Raw genomic sequence first — 13,892 nt, 5'->3', positions numbered from 1 at the left:
GAATGAGAATTGGCAATACAGCTCTGAATACAAGCGTGGCGTCGGTCGATGCAATAAAATGCACCCGTCGCGCCGCACTGTTTCAACTTACTGTAATTATGCCTACTTGTACCTACTACAGCTCACTATTACTAGATTGATAGACTTTCTGTCTTTGCAGCACTTATGTTGAATTATCATGTATTACTTGTAGTATAAATAAATAAATAAATATTGGGGGACACCTTGTATATTATAGTAATTTTTCTACTCCCGAGCTGTTATACGTCATTTACACGGTCGTGCATAGATCTTTAAAACCCTACATAAAGGTCTATTCCCCAAAGCCAGTGTCCGCCGGCTTTCCGCGCATGCGCGCAGTATCGAAAAAACTGAAAACGCATTGTTTGGCTTTGTAACCATGGCAACGCCTTATAACGCACTGCGCGAGTGCGCGGAAAGGCTTTGGGCAGCTGAGCTGACAGTGCAAACCTTTGCGTCAAAATACAGGAAGCAGTGTGAATTTCACGAAAGTTATTCAAGAAAACTATTAAAAACTAAGTGCATGGTCGTAGAAAAAGTATTGTATGCAACGGTGTTTAACTGGGTCAAAAAATACTCGTGTCGTCTCAATAACAATTTTCGGCTTCGCCTCAAATTGTTACCCATGCCACTCGTCTTTTTTGACCTCCTTTAAACGCCTGTTGCATAAAATAACTTATTGTAATTGTATGTACCTGTAGCACTCGTATTATAAGCTGGAGTTGCCGATCAAGAATTGCCATGTTTTCATATCAGCGAAAACTAGTTTGATATAAACTGGGATTCAGAGTGAAATGTAGCATTTGATATTACTATTGCCATAGTTTCAAAGCAATTGGTGCCGTGACCAGGACTTAAAAGTAATAAAGTTAGCTATCTAATAACATCGCGCATAGTCTACCTGATACAAATGTAACAACAATAATTATGTGACGCGTATGGAATTTATATAACAGAAATGAAAAGACATATATAACTCCGTATAGACAGATAAAGTCTAAGAAAAAAACGTACCTCAGTACCATACAGAAAAAAGTACTGTGACCTAGATGGCATTACACCTTTGGGGTACGCTCAGCTAGATGGCGCTAATATTAATATTTGATATTTTAAAACATATCAAGCTAAGAATATGGGCCAAATTGTCAAAACTAAGGTTCAAAAGTTTCAAGTCTGTGTCAAGAGATGGCAGTCTATGCACTATGATTACACATTTTACATCGACAGTAACTCTCTATAATACTCGATCCTCTTTGCAGAAAAGCCAAATAATAGGTACACAAAAGAAACGCAAGTAATATTTATTTCCTTACGCAAAAGTTTTTAAGTCATTTTGGTATGTTATAGTTATGAGAGGAATAGTTTGGTAACATTTTATGAATTTAAACAGTTTTCCTAAGACCCCACATAGTTTCTATATATTAGAACTTAATTATAGTAACTTGCTTAAGTTGCTTATTAAAGTTAGTAAACAGTAAGTTAAGCTTCGTGTAGTTGTAATGGACAGAGCCAGTGCTATAAAACGCAGCCGGCCGAACTGTTTGTAACTTCCTCCCTACTATTAACACTAGATGAGATTAGCCCAGGACCGGGACAAGTGGCGTACTGGAAGAGAGGCCTATGCTCAGCAGTGGGCGATAAAAGGCTGATATGATGATGATTAACACTAATAGTTTGAGTTCGTTTTGATAGCGTTGGTTTAGTGATAAGCCGACAGACCTTATTACGAAGATTACAGGTTCTAAATCGACCTGGAACTTTATGTTGATTATTTATCTTATAAAGCTCTGCTAAGATTTCTTGTGTTTTAGGCTGGATCATTTTTTTTTAATAGATAAGGAAACAAACGAGCAATCATGTCGACCTACTGAGCTTAAAGGCATAAGGATTATTAAGTATTTACTGCAAGAAAGACGACCACTAAATTTGACCAAAAATCGAGTTAAGTACCTCTTTTGATAAGCTTTTGAAAAGCTATTGTCTTTGCCAGTTAATTTAACTATCAACGATTTGTTATACTTCGCAGACCTTTATGATTCATCTTTTATTAATATTGTCTTCGGTTACCGCGATAGGGTTTAGGCCCAGTTCTACAGATTTGTATTACAGATTTCTATCTCTACAGACTCCCAATTCTACATAATTTAAATTTTACAGAATCTTGATTGTACATATTCACAATTCTACAGATTCCCAATTTTACATAATTTAAATTTTACAGAATCTCGATTCTATACATTCACAATTGTACATAATTGGTATTCTACAAAATTTCAATTCAACATATTCGTGATTATACAGACTCCCATTTCCACAAACTCCCAATTCTACAGATTCCCAGTCCAACAGATTTCCAGTCCTACAGATTCCCAATTCTACAGATTATAACTAATTAGTACGGCCATATTTGAAAATATGTATACTATTTTCAATTTTACTCTAATACATATATTTATACAATATTATTAAATATTATAATAGCACCATAAAAATATGATATGTTATTTGAATATGTTGTATCAAATTAGATAAAAACTATTTCTTTAGATAAATATAATTACTGGCTGTCATTTTGAAGGATGCTAATCTGTAGAGTTTAAAAATTTAACCAAAGTTTTTCATCTGACTACAAAGAAAGCGGCTCTGTTTTATAAATAAACAAAAAAATCTGTGCATTTAGGAATTTGTATAATTGGGAAACTGTAGAGATAAGAAACTGTGGAATAAAGAATTTGTAGAATTGGGAACCTGTGTAATTGGTTATCTGTTAAATTGGGAATCCGTATTATAGAGAATCTGTGGAATTGGGAATCTGTATAATTGGTTGTCTCTTAAATTGGGAACCTGTGTAATTTGTTATCTGTTGAATTGGGAATCTGTATAATTGGTTATCTGTTAAATTGGGACTCTGTAGATTAGAGAATCTGTAGGATTGGGAATATGTAGTCATGGGCCTAAACCCGCGATAGTTACTCATCAAATAAAACTATGGAAACGGATTAAATCGCGTATAATGAATTTAAAATTCATCCCGACGTTTCGAACTCTTTACAGCGTTCGTGGTCAACGGGTGACTGAGGAAAAAAAAATTACATTCATTATACGCGATTTAATCCGTTTCAATAGTTTTATTTCATAATTTTTATTATTTTATTTCTTACAACTGTAAATTGTTTAAAGCATATAAACACTATTTATTACGAATTACAGTAGATTTATAACATCAGTAAAGAGCATTAAAATTTTAATAAAAAAGTAATGAAGGCAGTAAGTTTCTTGCGTGTCCAATCATACGTTATCAGTTATTAGCAATGCAGCACCAAGTATAACGAACGGTCATAAAACGCGTAGTGCAAGGCGTGTGGTATGTAGCGCAGTCGTTTTGTAAGAACAGTTGGTCAAAACTGGGTTATTAATAAATTGTGTTTGAAAATATCGGCTGGGATATGATAATGTTTGCACAAATGATTAATGCACATATAACTATTTTTCACGAATAATGTGAATCCGTTGTAAGCTTCCCTTGTCAGCTATGTGAATAAATATGTCGATCTGCATAGGTCTGTTTAGCCACCAAAGCGATGTTTCTCGGACATTGCACCATTGAATCGTCTGAAATAGACGCCAAGGCTTTGCTATAAATATGAACCCAGAGACTGATTTAAAATGCTCACGTTGATGTTATAGTACTTACAGGGGAAGAAGCAATACACTATCATTTAGTTAATGAAGCTAAAGTTATAACAAACAGAAATCATTCTTCGTTGGAGTGCCTTGGAACTTTTGTTTTTGATATGGAGTAAAATACAAAATGTATCCGTATTTATTTATTCTACATTGTTGCACAAAGATATACAAATATGTATCTATTATTTGTGCTTAGTTCATGCCAAAAAACATTATGTACTTATTGATCAAAGTTTTAAACAGAAAAACTATATATAAGATGTTACATCTTTCTGATCCAAGTCCTGCTCCCTAATCTACGTCCCACTGCCATCTTCTGGGTGTTGCAGCAGGTATGCGTGGTTCTTCAGTTTATTACCATACTAATTGTGGTGCTGCGTCCGAGGCCTCCGTAATGTAGCCCAGAATCCAGATCATTCCAGAAATAATGATGTGGTTTTTGTGGTCACTTTGATTATGTGCCGTCTTCATGCCAAAAGGCATTTATCACGATTCCACCATTTATGTCAAACTCAAACAAAAGTTGTTCATCTATCTGATCAAAATCCCGCTCCTTTACCTACGTCTTACTGTCATTTTCTGTGCGCTGCGGCAGGTATGCGTGGTCCCTCAGTTTATTACCATACTAATTGTGGTGCTGCGTCCGAGGCCTCCGCAATGCAGCCCAGATCACAGGCCAGTCGGCGGCGTTTAGCATGTTTAGTTCCAAGTGCTTTCCAAATGAATCATCGTAGAAATTGTAGCTGCGTGTAATGAGTATTAGGGTCAAACTCATTTCAGAAATATATGTAGTTTTTATATGAGAATGAAGACAAAAAAACAGATGGATTGCTTGACGGCAAGCGATTTCCACTGTCCGTGTCCACTGACACCCGAAACATCTAAAGGGTTTTAGGTGGGTAGCATTTATATTCATCATACTATAGTTTTAGTTTCATCTGTGTACACTGTACATACACAGAAAAAAATGGTTTTTTGAAACAAGAACCAGATGTGTTTCACCTAATATTTCTTGATCTCAAATATATATATCTTGAAATAAGATAATCTCACTAACGTTTCAAAAATTTAAAATTCTTCATATTCAAGACCGAAAATCTTGGATGAAAGCAAATATTATTTGAGTCAAAATTTATATCTCAAATCAAAACTAATTTATTTCTCACCTGAAGAATGATTAAGCAGATTTGATTTAAGAATTCATTCTTGTGCCAATATAGAGTCAAACTTAGCTCAAGATTACATTTAAATCTCAAATGAACAACTGAAAAGTATTCAAGCAAGTAATATATTACTTGATAGGAGATATTATTTAGTTCACCCAAGAATTATTGAAATATTCAGCCAAGTATGTAGACATTCTAAAATCAAGTAATATATTTCTTGGTAAAAGATTTTACTAGTTTCATTCAAGATCTAGTTATATTTACAATCAAGAATTTACAAAATCTTAAAGCAAGTAATATATTTCTTGGTAAAAGATATTACTAGTTTCATTCAAGATCTAGTTAAATTTACAATCAAGAATTTAAAAAATCTTAAAGCAAGTAATATATTTCTCGGTAAAAGATATTACTAGTTTCATTCAAGATTCTGTTAAATTAACAATCAAGAATTAAAACAATCTTAAAGAAAGTAATATATTTCTTGGTAAAAGATATTACTAGTTTCATTCAAGATCCAGTTAAATTTACAATCAAGAATTTAAAAAATCTTAAAGCAAGTAATATATTTCTCGGTAAAAGATATTACTAGTTTCATTCAAGATTCGGTTAAATTAACAGTCAAGAATTAAGACAATCTAAAAGCAAGTAATATATTTCTCGGTAGAAGATATTACTAGTTTCATTCAAGATTCAGTTAAATTAATAACCAAGAATTAAGACAATCTAAAAGAAAGTAATATATTTCTCGGTATTAAAAGATATTACTAATTTCATTCAAGATTCAATTAAATTAACAAACAAGAATTTAGACATTCTAAAAGCAAGTAATATATTTCTCGGTAGAAGATATTACTAGTTTTATTCAAGATTCACTTAAATTAACAATCAAGAATTAAGATTATCTCAAAACAAATAATATACTTCTCGGTAAAAGATATTACTAGTTTTATTCAAGATTCAGTTAAATTAACAATCAAGAATTTAGACATTTTAAAAGGAAATAAAAAATTTCTCGGTTGAAGATATTACTAGTTCAATCAAGATTCGGCTAAATTAACAATCAAGAATCAGAAATCCTAAAAGCAAGTACCTAATATATTTCTCGGTAGAAGATATTACTAGTTTCACTCAAGATTCAGTTAAATTAACAATGAAGAATGTAATAATATATAATATGACTAAGGACTACAAATACTACTATAGACAACAACACCCACACTCAGTATTACTATAGACTATAAATTTGTATGATAAGAAGCAAGCAAAGCATTTGTCACGGGTTTTAGTAATGTTTGCTGGAAAAACAATTAGTAGGTACTGAAAAGTATCGAAGTAGCGGGAATTCCCGGTACGACGCAGGTACCGGACATTTTAGTCTGGTACTGAAGATTGTACCGGCACCGCAATCTATATACCTAAATATTGGCTTATATGCGTTGTACAAACCATAGCGAGGATTAAATACTTCGTCTGTTTGCATGTAATTGTATTGTATACCTATATATACTTACCTATGTTACGGAAAAAATCGTTTTTGTCTCAAGACAGTCGAAATATTTGAATCTTAAATCAAGACCTTCGAAAGCAAAAGCATTATTGCTCCAAGATATTATTTCTTGCTAGTTCTTGCAACAAAATTTACAAATCTTGTCTCAAGAAGTTGCATTTTTTGCTATGAGCAGTGTTGCTGTATTCATTTTTTACCCGATAATCTTGGAGAATGGTTTAGCGAACAATCTTCACACAATCTACCACGCTTTTGATATGTTTTTGAAATAATTGTAAAAGGCATAAAATAATAAACCGTTTCATAAAACAACAAAGGCATAGAGCTACTTAGCGTGTTGCTACTTAGTTTTGCATAGGTACTTATACATTTCGAAAATTCCTTTCTAGTGTTTATCAAAATAATGAAATACGCATTATTTTTAAGTTTGATTAAAATCATGCACCAGTTACTTTTATAAGTTTTTTTATTATTGTTTAATAGGAGGCAAACGAGATGTAAATAAAAAAAATGTTTATTTCTTAGTATAGACAGTCAAGCAAAAAGTGAGAATAAAAAATGGCGGCAAACTGCAAGGGCGCGGGTTTTACGTCCCATGGAAAATTTTAATTTCGCTTGTTTTTTTACTCTCACGATTTGCTTGATCGTCTATAATTTATTGTATTTTTCGCATAATTTAAAACATACAGTTTTAAAAATAACCATACAACGAACAATTGACATTTAGATATAAAAAAGTTAAGCCTTAACGCGTGGCATTTTCAAGTGTAGGTATGTACCTACCAAAAAAGACACGTTACAAACCATACAAGTGCAATCACATAGATTACATACTGATTATCTATCATGAAGTTACGTATGTTTACTCATAAAACGTACTATTTCTAAATTAAACGTTTTTGGAATTTGCTTACAGGTTAAAAATGTCGTTTTTTTATAGAAATGTCGATCATTTGTCGTACCTGCACTTTATTACTTAAGAAAAATATTTTTTTCAATGATCTTTGCCTTCCTTAAAAATAGGCCCCCTCCAGAAGTAACTGGTGCATGATTTTATACTTTTGACAAGTAGGAAAATAAAGCCCAATAGGTTAGAAGGCGGGATCGCCCAAGATTTTCTTGAAATAAGGTACCTATTTTATGGTTGCATATAAAACAAAAACAGATTTTATTAAATTTTGCCTCAAATACGCATTATTTTGAAAAATACTACATGACAACTTTTATTTCTTACATAATTTGCCGTCGGGTAGCATTTTTAAAAATAGTTTATCCAAAAAACACCGAATGTGTGACCGTGCAATAGCATTAAGACGGAAAGAGACTAAACTTCGGGCCTCTTTCCCATGTGACAGCTTGGCAAAAAAGAGTAGAAATTGAACTATTTTTTTTATCATGGCTACACTTACTGTTTTCATACAAAAGAGACGTCAAAGTGATTCAATAGTTGCCATATGCAAGACGTTTTACATAGACAGTGGTGCCCCTATTATTTTCTACTCTTTTTTGCCAGACTGTATATAGACGGTCAAGCAAATCGTGAGAACAAAATTAAAATTTTCTATGGGACGACAATGTATGAGCACATTATTCAAATTTGCCGCCATTTTTTACTCTCATGCTTTGCTTAACCATCTATAGTTACATTATCTAGGTTGGACTTGTGATTACTGATGTATTTATTGGGTAAAAAAAAACTGATACTGGCAACATTCTCAAGTTGTCATCCAACAAACCAAGCTAACGGCCGAATGTGATCTGCTCGTGTACTGTTCTGTGCTCTTTTCGCTCGTTTTTTTGCGTCGTTGTCATTGCTGTGAAAGTGTTATGGTGGTAAAATTAACTTGGTGATTGCAATCGCAAGTATACCTACTAAAATAATGGAAGAAGACACAGAAAACAAATTGGTATCCTGGGATTTGCCGTCAGTAGTCGTCGAGAACTTTAAAAGTAAGTTGTGTATTTTCTAGAATATCGCTGGCAGATCAAAAGGTATGGCAGATAAAATAGTTTCTCTTTAAAGCGTAAAGTAAGCATTTTTGTTTTACCAAGATACATATTAAATGTTAGGTTAAACAAAATTACCTAAGTACATCATTTACATTTTTACTCATTTGCTAGATATATTTGTATGTTACTAAACTATTAAGAACTAAAGTATTATCTTATCAAAACGAGACAATGGGCATTTTGACACGTGGATGTAAATAAAACAAGTTATATTAATACTCGAAGTCCCATTTTGTTCAAATAATGTGTGAAAATCGTGAAATTTTAAATCAAAATAACGAAAGCTTCTTAATCGTTTATTTTGCAACTGCCATACATCTCCGGGGTCGATCAAGATGTTCATTTGTCTTCTGAAGTTTTTAAATTTCAAATATATTTTGTCACCATGTCGCAGTGGAAGACTTTGATTCAGCCTGTCTCCAACCGCAAGACTTAATGATATTGTGGTTTTGTGCTATTTTTAGTTATTACAGATATTTATTCGTTTTTGATCCACATATTTCGTTCATTTCCCATTTCAATATACATAGGAGAGTTCCGCGATAGCTATCAAATATGCTTCAATAAGTATAAGATCATTGATATCCAATTATTTAAGTTATTTTTTTTTACAGAAAATGATATAAGCAAGGAACAGTTCAAATATTTGGTTTTAAATGATACTTGAAAGAGCTTTGCAAACACATTGTGCACCGAATTAAACTAAAAAGTAAACTACAAGATTACTTAGACTCAGTTACTGATACTGAAACTGCATACTTCTTCAATGAAGATTTAATGGTTATTAAAGCGAAAACAAACTGTATAGAAGTGATGCAAGTTGATCAAGATCAGTCAGTTATTCTGACAGACATTACTTTGGATTTGGATTCCTACTTAAGTGTACCAAGTAGGCTTTCACTGCCATAATTTGAATTGAAGAGTATCCGCCAATGTACTCCACAAGTAAATAGTGTTCTAAATTATTATCAAAAATACAAACAATTGAACTCGCAAAAAAGCATCATTGTTGATGTTTTGGTGAAATATCACTACACATTTATTGTTAACAAGTAAGTACTTAGCTAATGGATTATAGGAGACCAGACAGCAGTAGTTTCAGGCTTGGTACAGTCACCTGCAATAATGTCTTACACAACGAAGGCCTCAAAAATATCTTACACACTCTTACAATGTCTCGTAAGGTATTAGTGGCAGATATTTTTGCAGCCTTTATTGCGTAAGATATTATTACAGGTTACAGGTGACTGTACTTGCATGTCAATCCAGATGGATTGACGACTAGTGCGAGTTAGATATTCTTTCACAAGGGAGCAAAATTATGCATTTACGTCAAGGGTAGTTGTGATGGTTTTCTGTCTGGTTTCTATAATAAAATTAGTATTAATACTTAAATATGAATGAAGATTATTCAAAATATTTTTTCCTCAGCAACATCAAACCAGAAGAATTCAATTTGCTAGCTGCAAAAATAGTTTCACTTTTCCCAACTGAAAGTATATATACCTACTATATGAAAGCTGTGCCAACATGCAAATCTGCTTCAAGAAAATATGTGCCCGCTAAAGGCACATTAGTGGACAAGGTTCGAAATCTCCTGTACATATCAGGAGAAAAGTGCAGGGGCTTAAACCCACTTGCTCTAATAGGGATTCGGATACAGATGTAGAGTCTGTGGAAAATAATCAAGGTAAAATCCATACTTATATTCGTACCTACTAATAATATAAATGCAATAGTAACTCTATCTGTCTGTTGTCTTTTTTCCTTTTGATTTCACAAAGTATAGCGAAGTTTCGATAATTTTTTTTTTGTTTTATTTCAGGGACTGCTTCAAATGACGACGCTATTTGGCTGAAATATAATGAGCTATGGGACCAAGTTTGTGAAAGGTGGAATAACACCTTTGAATTAAGACACAAACAATTGAAACTGTACATGATTTTCTTGAAACCTGGGCCATTTGAAAAGACAGCAAAGTAGATACTCTGGTAAGACATTCCTCAAAATAACTAGCCACCTCAATTCTATTTATATATGTATACAATTTATATTAATGCTTTTTATGACATCTCAGAATATTATAATAATAATGCAATTTAATGTTCAATACGATCACATAATATTATTATTATTTTTTGTAATTATTGTTCAACATCTATTTCTTTTTTAAATTAATTATTGAATTTATTTGAGAGTATTTTCTATTTTTAAAATGTAATATTGTATTGTACTCTAATTATGATAATTTAACTTTAACTTTGACATGTAAAATTGTTAATTTTATGAATAAATGAATATGAATATATGAATATGAATATTACAGATAAATTCCATACATATATAAATATAATTGATTTTAGCATAAGATTTTTATTACTGGCCATGTTATACTAAAATGAATTCTGTGACCTATGAACAAAGCTTATTTCATAGGTCACAGAATTCATTACACCAAAAATGATTTTGGTGTAAGGTGGCCACTGTGGCCAGTTACTACACTAAATACATTAAAAATAAACGCCGTATTTCCTTTAGAACACTTCTCTTAATCAAAGCGTCTTATATTTATTTTAGTAGGTATACTTGCCATCGCAATCACCAATTTATTTTTCACAGCAATGACAACGACGCAAAAAAACGAACGAAAAGAAAAAGAGCACACAAGCAGATCACATTCAGCCATTAGCATTCAGTTTGTTGGATGACAACTTGAAAATGTTCAAATTCAAATGGGATTCAAGTTCAACCCAGGACCTTGTACTTCATAGGCAGAGTCACTACCCACGAAGAAAGATACAGAGGCCGTTAAAACGTAATTAATTACAATGCATTCATAATTGATCATTTTATGAAAATATGTGTGAGTCTAATGTCTCATATAATTTTTTTTTAATTTCAGACAAAATAATTCCGGTGCAGATTTACCTGCTATATTTTTTAATACCACCCAAAGGCCGGAAATCTAGGAAAGTCAAATTCTCAACCACTGAATCAATCCAGGGCTTATTAGTTCAGATAGATGTAAGTATTAGATGCATCCAATCCAAATTTAAGGGTTTTATTCTATTTATTTTAATATTAATATACATTTATATTATTAACTATAAAAGTTGTGTAACTGTTCAGTTAATGTTTTACTATTTTACTCTTCGAGTCAAGCGAGTTCAATATATTTCATTTTGGTAAATATGTTCCCAGAACATAATAAAGTAGTATTCCATTTAATATTTCCCACTCATTTTATATGAAAATCATTACTAGTGAGTGTGCATGGGACAACGTCCCACTTTGTCGATTGCTATAAAGCCGCTTTGTCAGTTTATTCATATAAAGATACAAGTAAATCTTGCCTTAATGGTAACCGACAAAGTGGGACGTTTTACTAAACACACTCTACGTGTGTAAACTGTGAGGCATGCAAAGTTGCCATAGAGCCACCATAATGAAGTCATATTTTACTTACCATGTTTTGGTATTTGTTACTTCTTTATTTAATTACAATAATTAAGGGAAAAATTAAAAACTTTTCACCACACCAACTGGTAAAGGCTTACTTTGCTATTCAAAAACAGATAGCAAAATTGCATTTTATCCACTAGAGTGCCAAATAATTTCAAACAAAATTTCACTTGATATCTTTAATTTTAGCTTCCTGGTGGAAATTACCGAAATATATATGACTATTTTGAATCATAATTATTGAATAAATTGATAGTTTTGATTTAGTTTGATGTTTTATAGTCAGTGTTTTCTTCGTGTTGGTGTGGTGAACATTTTTGTGTTTCACTCGGCGGCAAAGTTTGTTTAACCTTCGTCCCTTGAAACCCTCGCAACGCACAAGATTCCACTTTTCGAACCACTCGCTACGCTCGCGAGTGGTTCAATATTGGAATCTTTCGGTTGCTCAGGTTTCAATATTGGCACGTGCGGTTAAACAACAACTTTTCCCCTTGTAAAACAACTAACTATTGTGTACCTTAAAATTCCATTTTCTATATGACTAAGTCTCTGCTGTACATATTTTAATGAAGAAAAAAGAACTTATATTTTTGTAGTGGAGCCTCTGCTGAGCAGTGGGATATTCCTGGGAACTATGGCATTACTTTTAAATTATGTTTTTAATGCAGGACGCCGGAGATATCGACAGCGTAATCGCAGCCCAGAAAGCTAAGGCTGCAGCCCGGAAGGATACCGTGCAACCCTCCGTGCTCATACAACGACCGCTACAAAACTTCGCCCAGATATACATCGTTATTCATGATATCAAATACCACGTGCATTCAGCTGCAAAGACGTTCGACTTGTTGTTTAAGATTTACCACGTTTTTCACGCCAAGTATCCCCAAGTGTGTGAGCACCTCCACGTAATTATTCAAAAAAAGTGTATCAAATCCATACGGCGTATGATACAGTAGGTACCACCGTATATAGTTGACGTTTTAAACTTAGACGTTTTAATTTTATTATAGTATAGGATCCGTACTAAGCTCGATCTTCACCAACGTGTTAACCAGATGAAAATAAGTTTCTGAACATGTCTCCTCAATAAAAATGAATGGTCAAGATTATTTTTTAAAAATCTTTGAATTTTTTTTTATATAATCTTGACCATTTTTATTGAGGTTACCATAGTAAGACATGTTCAGAAACTTATTTTACTTAATAAAATATTATTTTCACCTGGTTAACACGTCGGTGAAGATCGAGCTTAGTACGGATCTTAGACTATAAAGTTCTTGAAATGTAAAAATATACTAAGCTACAGAAATTGTATCTATGACATTTGGTCTTATGTACCTACTTAAGTATTTGCACCATCTATTTACAATTGACGTGATTTATTCTAAGTTTGACTTGTAGAGAATCTTGGTACTTTGTAGCTCTAATCAATCTTGGTAGCTCATACATTTATGTACCTATATGCTTATAAGTCAAAATGTTTTCCGTTCTAAATTCAGTTTTAATACTGTATAGTGATACTGATAGGTTCTGAATTTGTAATTACTTTCTTTAACTGGTGCATAAAATAAATGAGAAACTTACATTTCACTTTCATTCCATTATTTCCGAATAGGTATAAATGTGTTTCAAAACTAATTTGGCTTGTATAAATTAGACTGGAATACTATCAAAACTCATTCATACTTAAAACGGCACAAGTCTTTTTGTAAAAAGTTAAATCTTGAGTTGATTAGCACTTCTGTGGGTTAAGATAATTCTTCTTGTAACATGTTCGTTCTAGTTGTAAAATAGAACGTATTCTAATTACATACTTACATTAAGCTTTTCTTTTAAGTTTGTATTTCTGGTTCTTGTTGTAAAGGGACACGCACTCCATCAAAATTTAAACCTCTTCTTTAAAAGTGGAAATTTGTGTATTTATCCTAGTTACAAAATATACCATTTTATTATTGTTTTATTAAGGTAGGTAATTTAATCAAGTCATAATTGTCGCAAAGTCTATAGTGATGAAATGACCATAATTATTATAAAGGTAG

At 32.4% G+C, this 13,892-nt stretch overlaps 1 protein-coding gene across 2 annotated transcripts; it reads left to right on the top strand.

Moving 5' to 3' along the window:
- Positions 1-7,950: 7,950 nt before the first annotated feature.
- Positions 7,951-13,436, top strand: LOC125231470. Of its 2 annotated transcripts, XR_007177632.1 has the most exons (7): positions 7,951-8,331; positions 9,006-9,443; positions 9,823-10,081; positions 10,217-10,382; positions 11,011-11,206; positions 11,294-11,415; positions 12,522-13,436. XR_007177632.1 is itself a non-coding variant. In XM_048136982.1 (5 exons), the coding sequence occupies exons 3-5, from the start codon at positions 11,110-11,112 to the stop codon at positions 12,807-12,809; spliced, it is 507 nt and encodes a 168-aa protein (XP_047992939.1). In that variant the 5' UTR covers positions 9,823-10,081; positions 10,217-10,382; positions 11,011-11,109; the 3' UTR covers positions 12,810-13,436. The 2 variants fall into 2 exon arrangements, 1 of the variants encoding a protein (XP_047992939.1); XM_048136982.1 differs by lacking the exons at positions 7,951-8,331; positions 9,006-9,443.
- The last annotated feature ends 456 nt before the right edge of the window (positions 13,437-13,892 follow it).

This window comes from Leguminivora glycinivorella, chromosome 1 (assembly GCF_023078275.1).
Source record: "Leguminivora glycinivorella isolate SPB_JAAS2020 chromosome 1, LegGlyc_1.1, whole genome shotgun sequence".
In the NCBI taxonomy this organism is placed as follows: Eukaryota; Metazoa; Arthropoda; class Insecta; order Lepidoptera; family Tortricidae; genus Leguminivora; species Leguminivora glycinivorella.
This window is presented reverse-complemented; position numbering and strand designations above follow the sequence as displayed.

Excerpts from the sequence above, each read along its gene's own strand:
- LOC125231470 (XM_048136982.1), top strand. The coding sequence starts at position 11,110 with ATGTTCAAATTCAAATGGGATTCAAGTTCAACCCAGGACCTTGTACTT. Across the intron at positions 11,207-11,293 it reads GATACAGAGGCCGTTAAAAC|ACAAAATAATTCCGGTGCAG; the intron begins GTAATTAATTAC and ends TTTTAATTTCAG. Across the intron at positions 11,416-12,521 it reads GCTTATTAGTTCAGATAGAT|GACGCCGGAGATATCGACAG; the intron begins GTAAGTATTAGA and ends TTTTTAATGCAG.